We start from the raw sequence: 12,791 nt of genomic DNA on the forward strand, positions 1-12,791 counted from the left end.
GGCGAGCGCTCCGCACGCCGCCTCCACGGTGGCTGCCACCTCCTCGCCACCCTGCTCCTCCCTCGCGGCGGCGGAGTTCCTCCCGGGGCGAGCCGGCCGGCCAAGCCTTCCCAGCCGGGCACCGCCCGCCGCGCCGACGTGGCCGAGCGCACAGGTCGGCCGGGTCAGGTGGTTGGGTGACGCCCTGGGAAGGCGCTCCCCGCCGAGGGCGGGCGGCGCCACCGCGCCCGACGCCTCCGGGGGAGGGGACTTCGCGGGAGTCGCGGGCGGAGGCGAGGAGGAGCGCGGCGCGGCGGCGGAGCGGCGGGCGGGCGAGTGTGCGATCCGAGCGGGACCGGCAGCGGGTGGCGGAGGCGCAGAGGACGCGAGGCGGCGGGCGGGAGACATGGACCGAGGCGAGCAAGGTGAGAGCGCGGGGACCGCGGGCGCGGCGTCTCCGGGATGAGCTTGGCGCGGCTCCGGAGGGCGCTCGGCCGGGCGCGGGAGCAGGTGCACGGCGTCCGCGGCCGGCGCCGGAGCGCGAGCCGAGCCTTTTTCAAGTTGCATCTTCCGGATCGGGTTCCGGCATCTTGGCGGGGCCGAGCCGCAGGGAGCGGCTCTGGCGGGCAGAGCGGGTGGATGGGACCGCGAGTGCGCGCGCGCGCGACTGTGTATGGATGCGAGAGGGGGAGAGAGATGCAGCAGAGAGACCGAGAGACAGAGGGAAAGGACCGAGCAGGGGGTGGGGAGGGAGAGAAGGAAAGAAGGTTCTGGGTGGCGGCGAAGGGGCCGGCACCAGGCTCGCGGAGTCGGGGCTGCGGACCGTGATGCGCTTTGGGTAGAAGGCGGTGAGACGGGAATACTGTGCAGCTAGCTCTTGTAACTGGTGGAAACTGAGGAACTGACGACAGTGGGTCGTTTCGCCGCTCAGGATGGGAACATGACCCCCCCCCCCCACACACACCATATTGAGACTTTCAGCCCTCGTCTAGGTAACGTGGTTAGGATCTTTGGTGGCGTCTGAGCCTATGGCGATGGTTTTGGACGTATACGTGTAATATGAGAGGTGTTTCTAAATTATGTCCAGGTGGTTATGGGTTTATTTTGGGGGAAGGGAGCTTTTCATGATAAGGGGCGTCTTTTACTCATCAAGGTGAAACCCATAGTCTCATTATTACTGCCTTGGATGCAGTTGTTTCTGAGAACAGGATCTCAAGTGAAATTGTCTCCACTAGAATTATTGTATAAGAGAGATGTAAACAGGAGGGCATGGCTTAAAGGTTTAAATATTAAATATTTAAATGTTGCTTCATCGTTGTGATAATAACCCAGTAAATGTAATACAGATGCGTGGCACGCTTTTCATTTTTTTTTTTTAAGATTTTTATTTATTTCGGGGGGGTGGGGCACGCGCAAGAGCCAGGGTAGGGGAGGGGCGGGGGAGTAGGAGAAGCAGACTCCTGCTGAGCAGGGTGACCTGTGCTGGACCGGGCTCCCGGCTTCATCCCAGGACCCTGGGATCATGACCTGAGCCAAAGGCTGACGCTTAATGTACTGAGCCATCCAGGCGCCCCGCGTGACACGCTTTTTGAAAGGTACATAAATGGTTTAAAAAGAAAAAAAAAGGTAATAATGTTAAGGTAAATTTTAAGAAGTGGTCATAGGAATTGCTCATATTTTGAGTTCAAACGCAACAGTTTTCATTTTTGCTTATTACTCTTTGCATTTACCTTTATGCATACTTTTTATGTAAATGAAGCCATATTCCATATATATTATTTTGTATTTTACTTTTGGTAAGGTGTAGGGATCTTTGGAACCTTCCAGCCCATTCTTTCCCCCCACCCCTCAGATTGATCTTACACTTAACATAGGAGTGCCTATATTGTAAACATTATATACAATATGTAATTTATATATGTATATATGTACGATAAGTAATACATTATATATATTTTTTATATGCACCCATGTTGTTTAGATATAAGCTTATTGAGGTTAGAGGCATGTACTTCATCTTTGTCCATGGTAGGGTAACATGGTGATTTGAACATGGTAGATATTCAAGTGTTTGAGGCAGAAAGCTCATCTCAGATCTTAAATATATTGTTAGGAGAAGGCCTAGGAGCCTCTATGTAAGCCAGTACTATTCTGTCTGTCTTTTAATGAGGGTGTCCGGGATGACAAACATGTGAACATGCATATTTGTATCTGCCTTACATTGTCATATTGAGCATAATGGTGTTTTTAGAGTCGCTGTGTTTGGTACTTGTCAAACTAGATTAAGTAGCTGTTTGAGTAAGTGAATGGAGTGACTAATTTTATTAGATTTGGCGTTCTAGTTTGGCTGGTGAGAATCACAGTCATTAGTCCCTCTGTGCTGATGGCACCTTATGTGGTTTTTGTAGGACTAGTTTTTCATGTGTATGTTTAAGACATATTTTATAAGTTCTTCGGCTTATAAGAGGAGCCTTTCTCTTTCTGACTTTCAGATGTTTTCCTCACGTAGTCATGTTAGTTCTTGTTTTTAATTGTCATTCCTCGAGGGCAAGGGAAATCCATCCTCTTAAAGTGGGGAGTCTGAGAACTCAGCTCAGAATGAAAGATGAGTCACCTGCTTTGGGAAGGTCCTCCGGCTCCCTCAGCTTTGCTGTGTTGCAACCATGTGGCCTTCCCTTATACTTCTGGTTCCATGTGCCTGTCTCTTTTGCATTTTCATCTTTTTATTCCCATGGCACAAAGTAGGTGCTCAGAAATGTTTGTGGAGGGGTACTTGGGTGGCTCAGTTATTAAGCATCTGCCTTCTGCTCAGATCAGGATCCCAGGGTCCTGGGATAGAGACCCAAGTCGGGCTCCCTGCCCAGTGGGGAGCCTGCTTCTCCCTCTTCCCCCTCATTCATGCCCTCTCTGTCAAATAAATAAAATCTTAAAAAAAAAAAAAGAAGAAATGTTTGTGGACTGCCAAAGATGGAAAGGAAAAGTGACCAAGAGCACCTGCCGGCTGTTGGAACCTCTCATGTCCTCCCTTGGTTCCCACTTACTCCTGTTCTTTTTTCCCTCTCAGTATTTTCAAGGAGCGGAACTCCGTGGTTAGGCAGAGAAAGTTGTTAATAAGGCTGTGCTGGACTTGGAGGGTAAGTTTATAGGTGAGGTCTTTGAACAAGCAGAGTGGATGGCTCAGTCTTCATTGAATCCATAGTGAAACTTCTGGCTTTAAAGGAAGAGGAATTTGGGATTGTAAACCTGCGTGTCCATTATCAAACAATGCTGGCTGAAAGAAGGTTTATGAAACTCTTTGATTCTCTCTTGAATTGTGATTTTTTTTTAAAGTACTTAAAGCCACATAGGAACATGTTAAGATTTCTTTAACTTTTTAGTATGCATGGAGTTGCATTTGTCTGTCCCCTAAAAAAAACCAAAACAAAAACCAACAAAGCCATACAATTCTAGATGTAAAATAAAATACCCGACCTCTTGTCTTAAATGCACTTTTTTAATTGAAAATATCTCCATCCATATGTGAAGTCGTCAAAGTCTTTCCTTTGCTCCCTTTTTTATTTAACAGAGCTATAAAGTTTGAGAATGGTTTTCCTTGTGTTTTATATGATGTGTTCTAATGCTCTTCAGTATCTGGCTGGGATTCTTCTGTTTTCCCCACCTTCTCCTGATCCAGACTTTGTACACGACATTCTGCTTATATTAAGAGCTTAGTCCACAGTAATTGATTTGAAACCTGCCTTAAAAAAATAAAGATAAATAAATAAAAACACACCATAATCTGCATTATGCCTCTTAAGAGTTTCTACCCAGAAACTAAGCATAACACATTGAATGTGTGTGGTGCTTTCTACTTTGAAAGTGTAGTGTAGCGTGCTAACTAGAGCATACATTGTGTAAAAAAAACAAAACAAAACAAAACAAAACAAAAAACCCTGGCTTCCTTTTATGGTGCTGAATAAATATTTACACTTCAGTTGTGTCTTATGTTAGTAGTAACCTGTAGTTTAGCACTATATTGAAGTGGTGATCACGCTACCCGTTAGTGCATTTTTTTTTTAAAGATTTTATTTTATTTATTTATTTATTTATTTATTTATTTGACAGACAGAGATCACAGGTAGGCAGAGAGGCAGGCAGAGAGAGGAGGGAGCAGGCTCCCTGCTGAGCAGAGAGCCCGATGTGGGGCTCGATCCCAGGACCCTGGGATCATGACCTGAGCCGAAGGCAGAGGCTTTAACCCACTGAGCCACCCAGGCGCCCCCCGTTAGTGCATTTTATCTGTGTTTGAATTCACACAAATCTCTCTCTCACACGCACACACATGCACACACCCACCCACACACCCCAAACCTTTTATTTTTCAGGGAGAGAGGGAAGGCTACTGCAGCCAAAAACCTGGGAGAGGAGAAGGCTGCAGGAAAAGTAACACAATGGTATGTCACTGTAATTTTAGCACTGTAGTTACACCTTCAAAATAATAGAACTGTGAGATGTCACTTACTTTAAAGTAAAACAAATGTAGAGATGAATGGATAACAGTATGGAGGGTCTGCTTGCGGATCTCAACGTTTGACCCACCCCAGTTCTGGGTTTCTTTGGTCAAGTCTCGCTTTCCACATGGTACTGATGTGTTTGTTGTTGGAATTCACTTCCTGCATTTATTTTTATGCAGCAGCCTGCCTGGTCTCTAGGGCCCAAGCTGAGTGGTAGGAGGGGTTGTGATCTTTAGCAGGATCTCAAAACAGAATAATCTATGCACACAATAAGAGCAAATGCACTCAGAATTCGAAACCAGAAAGAACAGCAAAATCCCCTGAATTTGTGTGTTTCTAATCCTTTTGTTGTAGGCTAAGATTATGTTATTTTCCTTTGGGGTTCATTATTTCTGTTTTAATTGTTGACTGTTGTAAAGTCTCTCTTCTGAGACTCTCCCAAATTTTATTTGCATTTGGTACAGAAACCATAATCTTAGCCATGTATTTTTATTAGAAAAATATCCAGGGGATCAAATGATTTAATGTTTAGTTGAAGTTAAAAAAATGTTTAAATTAAAAATACTTTTTGGAAGCTGTGACTCTTTCATTTTAGAGAAATCGGAAAACAGAGAAAAAGAAAAAGTCACCTGTAATCCTACTGTGAAAAATCATTATTAACTGCTTTATACCCATCCATACATCTGTGTGTACTTTTTTCTTTTCTTTTCTTTTTTTTAGATTTTATTTAGGGGCGCCTGGGTGGCTCAGTCGTTGGGTGTCTGCCTTTGGCTGGGGTTGTGATCCTGGTGTCTCGGTACTGAGCCCCACATAGGGCTCCCTGCTCAGCAGGAAGTCTGCTTCTCCCTCTTCCAGTATCCCTGTTTGTATTAACTCTCTCACTCTTTGTGTCAAATAAATAAAATCTTAAAAAAAAAAAAGATTTTATTTATTTATTTGACATAGAGGGCCCGCGAGAAAGGGGGAACACAAGCAGGGGAGTGGGAGAGGGAGAAGCCGTCTTCCTGCTGAGCAGGGAACCCTATGTGGGGCTCAATCCCTGCCCTCTGGGATCATGACCTGAGCCAAAGGTAGATGCTTATGACTGAGCCACCCAGGCGCCCCTCTATCTATCCTTTTACACAAGTTGCAAAATAATCTCTTATTGAATATTTCATTTTATAACTCCTTTTTAAAGATTTTTAAAAGTTTTATTTTATTTACTTAAGTGATCTCTACACCCCACATGGGAACTCAGAAGATCAAGAGTGGCATTCTCTTCCAACCCAGCCAGACAGGCGCCCCTTGTAACTCTTTTTCACTACTGTGACCAGGTAAATAAGGCATTTGCTCAAAATTGAAACTGACTAAAAGGTTGCAAAATGTAAATCTTCCTCCCATTCCTGTCTCTCCAGGGGGCTATTTCCCTTGGATAGCATTGCTCCATTGTAGCAGTTTCTTCTCTTTCCTCCCAGAGAGATTCTCCGCATGTAGGTATCCATACACTTACTTGAGTATATATGTGTGTGGCCATATTATATAAACTGTAGCACACAAATTCTGTACGACCTGACTTCCTCCACTTAAATACAGTGTATGTCCTAGAGATTATTCAGCATAGTGTTACATAGAGCTGCTGCTTTTTTAATGGCTGTCTGCACGTGTACCATGTTATGTATCATAATAGGTGATGTTTGACTTGTTCCCTATTGATGGCCAATTAACTTTCCCTTGATAATGTTGCTTTTAAAACAAATCTGCTGCAAATCAATTTGTATGCAAGTCATCTGATAAATGTGCCAGTATGTCTGTAGGAAGGATTCTTAGAAGAATGTGACTGTTCAGTTTGGATAGTGCGAAATCGTGCTCCATAGAAGTGGTGCCAATCCTACCCACCAGCAGTGTGTGGGCATCTGCTACCCTCCATCATTGGGCCTGGGTGTTGTCACACTTTTCCCTCTCTGCTTATCCTATATGGAAAGAGGGGTTTCTTAGCATATGTTTTATTATACATATGTATATATTTTTTAATATGAAGGTGGTTTGGTAAGTGTAAGATCTAGATTTCATTTTTCTGTGAAATGTCAGATCATATACTTTGCCCAAAACAAAGAAGTTTTGTTCTTTTTTCCCCCTCGATTGCATTATGTAGCCCTTTCTCCACGGTATGAATTGCTAATGTATTTTTTCCTCCTTTGTCTTTTACTCTTTTGACTTGATAGTGATTTTTTTTTTCAAGTAGAAATACTAATTGATGGCTGTTTGCATTTTTAGCTTCTAGCTTTTGAATCATTCTTAGAAATGCCATCCTCACTTTGAGTTTCTGTTTTTATGGTTTTATTTTTTACGTTTAAATCTTTCATCCATTTGGAGTTTATTTTGATAAAAAGTGTGAGGTATGAAATAGCCCCGCCCACCATTGGCTACTCAGTTTCCCAATATCACTCACTGAAAAATGGATTATTTCTGTATTGATTTGAAATACTACTTTTCTCATATACTAAATTTCTGTTTTCTTTTTTATCCATTGATCCATCTCTGCAATCCCAGCAACTAAACTAAGTTATTATAGCTTCATAATGCGTAAAAATACCCGGAAGGGCTGGTCTCCCCTGATTACTCTATTTTTCTTTCTTTTTTTAAGTAGGTCCCGTGCCCATCAAGGAGCTTGAACTCATGACCCTGAGATCTGGAGTCACATGCTCCACCAACTGAGCCAGCCAGGCACCCCTCTATTTTTCTTTTTATTGTTAGATTTTTTCCTAGCTATTCTTGCTAGATTTCATTTCCAAATGAACATTAGAATCAGATTGTCTGGATGAAAATTCAACAGAAATCCTGTTGGCATAGCTTTTCTCCCTCTCTTCTCTCTGTCCCCATTCCCATTCCCCATTTCTCTCCCTCTCTCCCTCTATCCCTCCCACCCTCCTTTTCTCTCTTCCTTCCTTCCTTCCTTCCTTTCTTTTTTTCTTTCAGGAAGGGGTGGGAGGGGCAGAGCAGGAGAGAGACAAAATCTTAAGCAGGCTCCACACCCTGCAGGGAGCTGATGCAAGGCTTTATCTCATAACCCTTAGATCATGACTTGAGCTGAAACCAAGAGTTGGTTGCTCAACTGACTGAACCACTGAGGTGCTCCCCACCAACAGTTATTTTTAAAGGGAAGAGGGGGTGCCTGGGTGGCTCAGTGGGTTAAAGCCTCTGCCTTTGGCTCGGGTCATGATCCCAGGGTCCTGGGATCCAGCCCCACATCGGGCTCTCTGCTCAGCAGGGAGCCTGCTTCCTTCTCTCTCTGCCTGCTTCTCTGCCTACTTGTGATCTCTATCTGTCAAATAAATAAATAAAATCTTTAAAAAAAAATTAAAGGGAAGAGGGAAGGCATGAGAAGGGAAGCAAAAAAGGAATGGGGGAGGTTGAGAGGGTTCTAATTTCTCTGCATCCTCAGCAACACTTGTTATTCTGTTTTTTTATTTTATTTATTATTATTATTTTTAAAGATTTTATTTATTTATTTGACACAGAGAGAGAGAGAGACGGTGAGAAAGGGAGTGCAAGCAGGGGGAGTGGGAGAGGGAGAAGCAGGTCCCTCTGCTGAGCAGGGAGCCAGATGCAGTTCTCCCCATCCCAGGACTCTTGGGATCATGACCTGAGCTGAAGGCAGATGCTTAACAACTGAGCCATCCAGGTGCCCCTTATTTTATTTATTTATTTATGTTGATAGTAGCTATCCTGATGGGTGTGAGGTGATAGCTGATGATAGCTGATTGTGGTTTTGATAAGCACTTCCCTGATGATGAGTGATGTAGAATTTCTTTTTATATGCTTCTTGGTCATCTGTATGTCTTCTCTAGAGAAACTGTTGAAGTCCTTTGCCCATTTTTTGATTAGGTTATTTATTTTTGTTATTGTTGTTGTAGGAGTTCTTAATATATTATGATACCAAGCCCCTATAAGGTAAGTGGTTTGCACATATTTTCTCCCATTCAGTAGGTTGTCTTTTCACTCTTGGTTGTTTTGTTTGCTAGACAGATGTCATTACCTTAACAAAAAAAGTATTATGAACTTTACAGGGGGAAATGCCATCTCTTTTTATTTAAAATTTCTCCATTTACTAAGAGGCTCTATATGTTATTAGCCATTTTTCTTCCCTGCTTGAGATTGTTACTTGCTCACCTTTTACACTTGGGATCTTAGTGTGTTTTGGGCCTTCTCATCACCCCTGCTTCATGCTCTTACTAAATCTTTGTGTTTTGTGGCACATATTTATTTTCCCTGTTTTTATTTTCATTTTGGTTATGTCGGACCTTTATAATGTTTTTACTAACAAAATACAGTATTAAGAGCAAATATTTTCTAGGTGACATTTTTTTGGAGTAATTTGCATGGCTCTGAGTAGCTTTTAGTTCTTCCTTCACTGTGTCTTTAAGTCTTCTCTCTTATGACACTTTTGTAATCAGTACAAAAAATAGGGGTTTTAGGCAGGACTGTTAATTTACATGCCTCAGCTTATAGGCATGGTGTATTTCATGTTACAGCTATGCAAACATAATTGTCAGTTTAAAAATATATATATATAGACTGTGATCTTGATAAAGTTTTGGATTGGGAGTTTACTGTTAGGATCAAACTTCACCCATTGTATTCCGAGCTGTGTTGGAGGCATTGTGGTATGAAAAGGAACAGATGGTTCAATCAGTGGGGTATAGGAATAAAGATAGTAGTTTATCCAACCCACTGGGATCCGTACTTGACTAGAAATAAAGTGTCACTAGAACAGAAGAATGTTCTTAACTATGTATTCCTAGCACTCAGTCAACTGTGTATGTTGCAGGCACTCCATAAATATTTGTCCTGTTATACATAATTAATTGGAAAGATTTCTAGCATAGATAGAGTCAGATGGGATTAGATAGAATGGGTAAGAATTAGGGAAGGATAATGGTTTGGCAGGGAGACAAGAATATATGTTCAAAATATGCTTGTGGTTCGGGGCGCCTGGGTGGCTCAGTGGGTTGAGCCTCTGCCTTCAGCTCAGGTCATGATCTCGGGGTGCTGGGATTGAGCCCCGCTTTGGACTCTCTGCTCAGCGGGGATCCTGCTTCCCCGTCTCTCTCTGCCTGGCTCTCTGCCTACTTGTGATCTCTCTCTCTCTGTGTCAAATAAATAAATAAAATAAAAATCTAAAAATAATATGCTTGTAGTTTTATATAAAAATCACTGAAAATCGGTAAAGAGAAGCTAAATTGGTACTTTATTTCTGAAGTATTATGTTGACTGTGTGTGTATACATATACAGATAGAGGAAGAGACGGTGAGGGTTACATTTCTGTTCTCTAAAGCATGTCGAATGTAGTGCTCAATAAATACTTCCATAAATACATTTCCTCTGTTCTACCAAAGCTTAAATGTGTCCTGACTTTAGGAGGCATGGATGGTCTCAATACATTTTAGAAGTTCTCTTTGAATACAATTGAGAAGGGTAAGGGGTCCATGTTGACAGTGCTACTAGTTTAAGCAGATGAGAATTCTGCAAAGAGAGAAAAATGCAAGCATTTTGGCCATTGGGGCACTTAGCAGAAGGAAGACCAACCTATCATTTTGTTGGTGTCAAGTGAGTATATCACTTTTGGTATATCACTTTAATTAGAACTCAGAATGATATTGGTGATGATGGTGATACCACCAGTTGGCTTTTGCAAAACTCTTATTAATTTTTCCACACATTATTTCATTTGAGTCTTGTAAAGCTGGTGGGTGATCTGACTGTTATTAATGAGGAAACAGAAACTGAATGATCGTGTCTTCCCTGTACATATTGTGCCAGATGTGGTGAGTGCCATGAAAACTTTGTCCCATATCTCTTGTCTCTAAGAGAAGCACCAGGAGCCCCAGAAAAATTGAAGCTACATTTGTTAACCAGTTTAAAGTCCCATGGGTACTTCATACTTCTCAGAAATGTTTTTTTCCCCCAACTAATTAAAATAAAATTGGAATCTGAAGGGACACAGCTTCAGCCCTGCATTATAATTACCTGAGTTTTCCAGCTGGGGTTTTTACTGGATCGCTTTTAAAAATACTCCTCCTGCTCCTCCTACCAGCGACAGCGTTTGCTGAGTATATTTTATATGCCAGGTTATGTTCTAAATGCATTTTTCTGATACCTTCATAAGAAACCCGTGAGCAGTGCTCTTAATATCCATGCTTTACACAGGAAGAAACAGGTGTAAAGGGATAGAAGAAGAACTTTTCCAGGGGCAAACAGCTTGATACAGACATGTCTGGGTTTTAAATTTGGGATATTCCGCTATAAAATACATGTCTTTACACAGCATATGATACCACCTAAAAGTTATATGCAGTCTCCTTTCTCCTTTCAAAGGTGTGGTTCAGAAGAGTACCCTGGTCTGGGCTCAGCCACAGAAGTGGGGCACTGAGGGGTGTATCTTTGCCAGAATATGGCTGTGTGTCTGTCCTTGTGCAGAGGCACACTGATTGTAAATTTTTAGGGCAAAGAGTGCTGGACTTGAAGTTATATCTGGGTCCAAAATTTGGCATCCTCATTTTCTGGAGAATGGGTTGCTGGATAAGTCACTATACCTCCTGGATGCTGATAATACTCCAGATATCAGAGAAAATTAAGTTAAAATCTGTGACTAGCTCTTGTGCTGAATAGCACTGATTCTGAAATTGAATATTTGGTATTTCCATAAAAGGCTCAGTTTGTGGTTTCCAGTTCAGAGCAAACATTTAATTTACTTAGGGGCAAACATGGTAGGATGCCTGTGCTCAGGCTCACGGGCTAGAACAGAGAAACAGAGAACAGAGAAACAAGAGAACTAGGTCCCTATAGTGAAGCGGGTGTTATAAGGGGGTGTGGTAAGGGCTTGCATAACCCATGGAGGAGGAAGTGAGCAAGTCCGGTTGGGTCATCAGAAAAGATTCTCGGGGCACCTGGGTGGCTCAGAGGGTTAAGCCTCTGCTTTTGGCTCAGGTCATGGTCTCAGGGTCCTGGGATTGAGCCCGGCATGGGACTCTCTTCTCAGTGGGGAGCCTGCTTCCCTCTTTCTCTGCCTGCCTCTCTGCCTGCTTGTGATCGCTCTCTTTGTGTCAAATAAGTAAATAAAATCTTAGAAAAAAAAAAAAGATTCTCAAAGTATGTAACCTTCGAACTTGGACTTGAAGGCTAAGCAGGGTTCTTTGTAAGTAGTGAAAGAAGGATAAAGAAGGGAATTTACGGAGGAGAGTCAACATGGGCAAAGGTGCTGTGGCATGAAAGGGCAAAAAGGTGTTTGTGAATCCTCAGAAATTCCCTGGATCCAGAATCTTGGGTGGTCACCCAGATTTGGGACGGGTGAGGGTGTGAGCAGTCCTGAGTGCTGGGATCAAGAATCAGGACTGTGTTCTGTAGGTGATTAGTAGGTGGTTAGGTGCTTGGGAGTTCAGTTTTTGAATATTAATTTGGCGTTGAATAGAAAGTACTAGCAAACCAGGTAAAGGGTATCACTATATTCCTAGCTGGTGTTAGCCTTAAGAAATAAGACTGCCAGTTATTTTACCAGCAAAATGGGTTTATTTGGAAATAACAGAGAATTGCAGTCCAGTACAGGTAAACTGTGGCAAAACCACAGGGAAGTCCACCAAACAAAGGAGAGGAATACTCTTGTAGATGTGGGAAGCTGAGAATACTGTCATAAACAAAAATTCTGTTGGAGTAAACTGGGAGTTACTGTAAAAAAAAAATTATTTATTTTAGAGAGAGCAAGCGAGAGAGCGGGTGGGAGCAGGGGAGAATCAGAGGGAAAGGGAGGGGAAAGGATCTCAGACAGACTCTGCCCTGAACATGGAGTCCTGTTCCATGCTTGGTCCCACCGCCCTGAGACCATGACCTGAGCTGAAGCCAAGAGGCCGACGCTCAACAGACTGAGCCACCGATGCACCCCTAAACTGGGTGTTCTATTAAACCGGCTTTTCACTGGCTCAGCTGGGACATCTCTCATTGGCCAGGCCCGTGGGTGGGTGGGGGGCTGCAGAAGGAAGCCTTCCTTCTTCCTGCTGGGATAGTAAAATAGTATCTGTGTGCACGGTCCTGTCTCTTCCTGTTGGGTGTGCAGTTGACTCCAAGAGTGGTAGGGCAGGAGGCCTGGGTGGCTCAATTGGTTAAGCGTCTGCCTTTGGCTCAGGTCATGATCCCAGGGTCCTGCGATCGAGTCCCACATTGGGTTCCCTGCTCAGTGGGGAGTCTGCTTCTCCCACTCCCTCTGGCCCCCCAAGCCCTCTTGTGCTCTCTCTCTCTCACAAATAAATAAAATCTTAAAAAAAAAAAAAAAGAGAGAGTGGATAGGG

General features: G+C 43.2%; 1 protein-coding gene across 1 annotated transcript in view; it reads left to right on the top strand.

The window, feature by feature from the left end:
- TPD52 (tumor protein D52) overlaps window positions 1-12,791 on the top strand; it is a 108,181-nt gene continuing 95,390 nt past the window's right edge. The window contains exon 1 of the mRNA XM_047724442.1: window positions 1-404. Within this exon, the coding sequence (XP_047580398.1) occupies window positions 386-404 (19 nt within the window). The 5' untranslated portion in view covers window positions 1-385. The remainder of the gene's footprint in view (window positions 405-12,791) is intronic.

This window comes from Lutra lutra, chromosome 4 (genome assembly GCF_902655055.1).
Source record: "Lutra lutra chromosome 4, mLutLut1.2, whole genome shotgun sequence".
NCBI classification, from domain to species: Eukaryota; Metazoa; Chordata; class Mammalia; order Carnivora; family Mustelidae; genus Lutra; species Lutra lutra.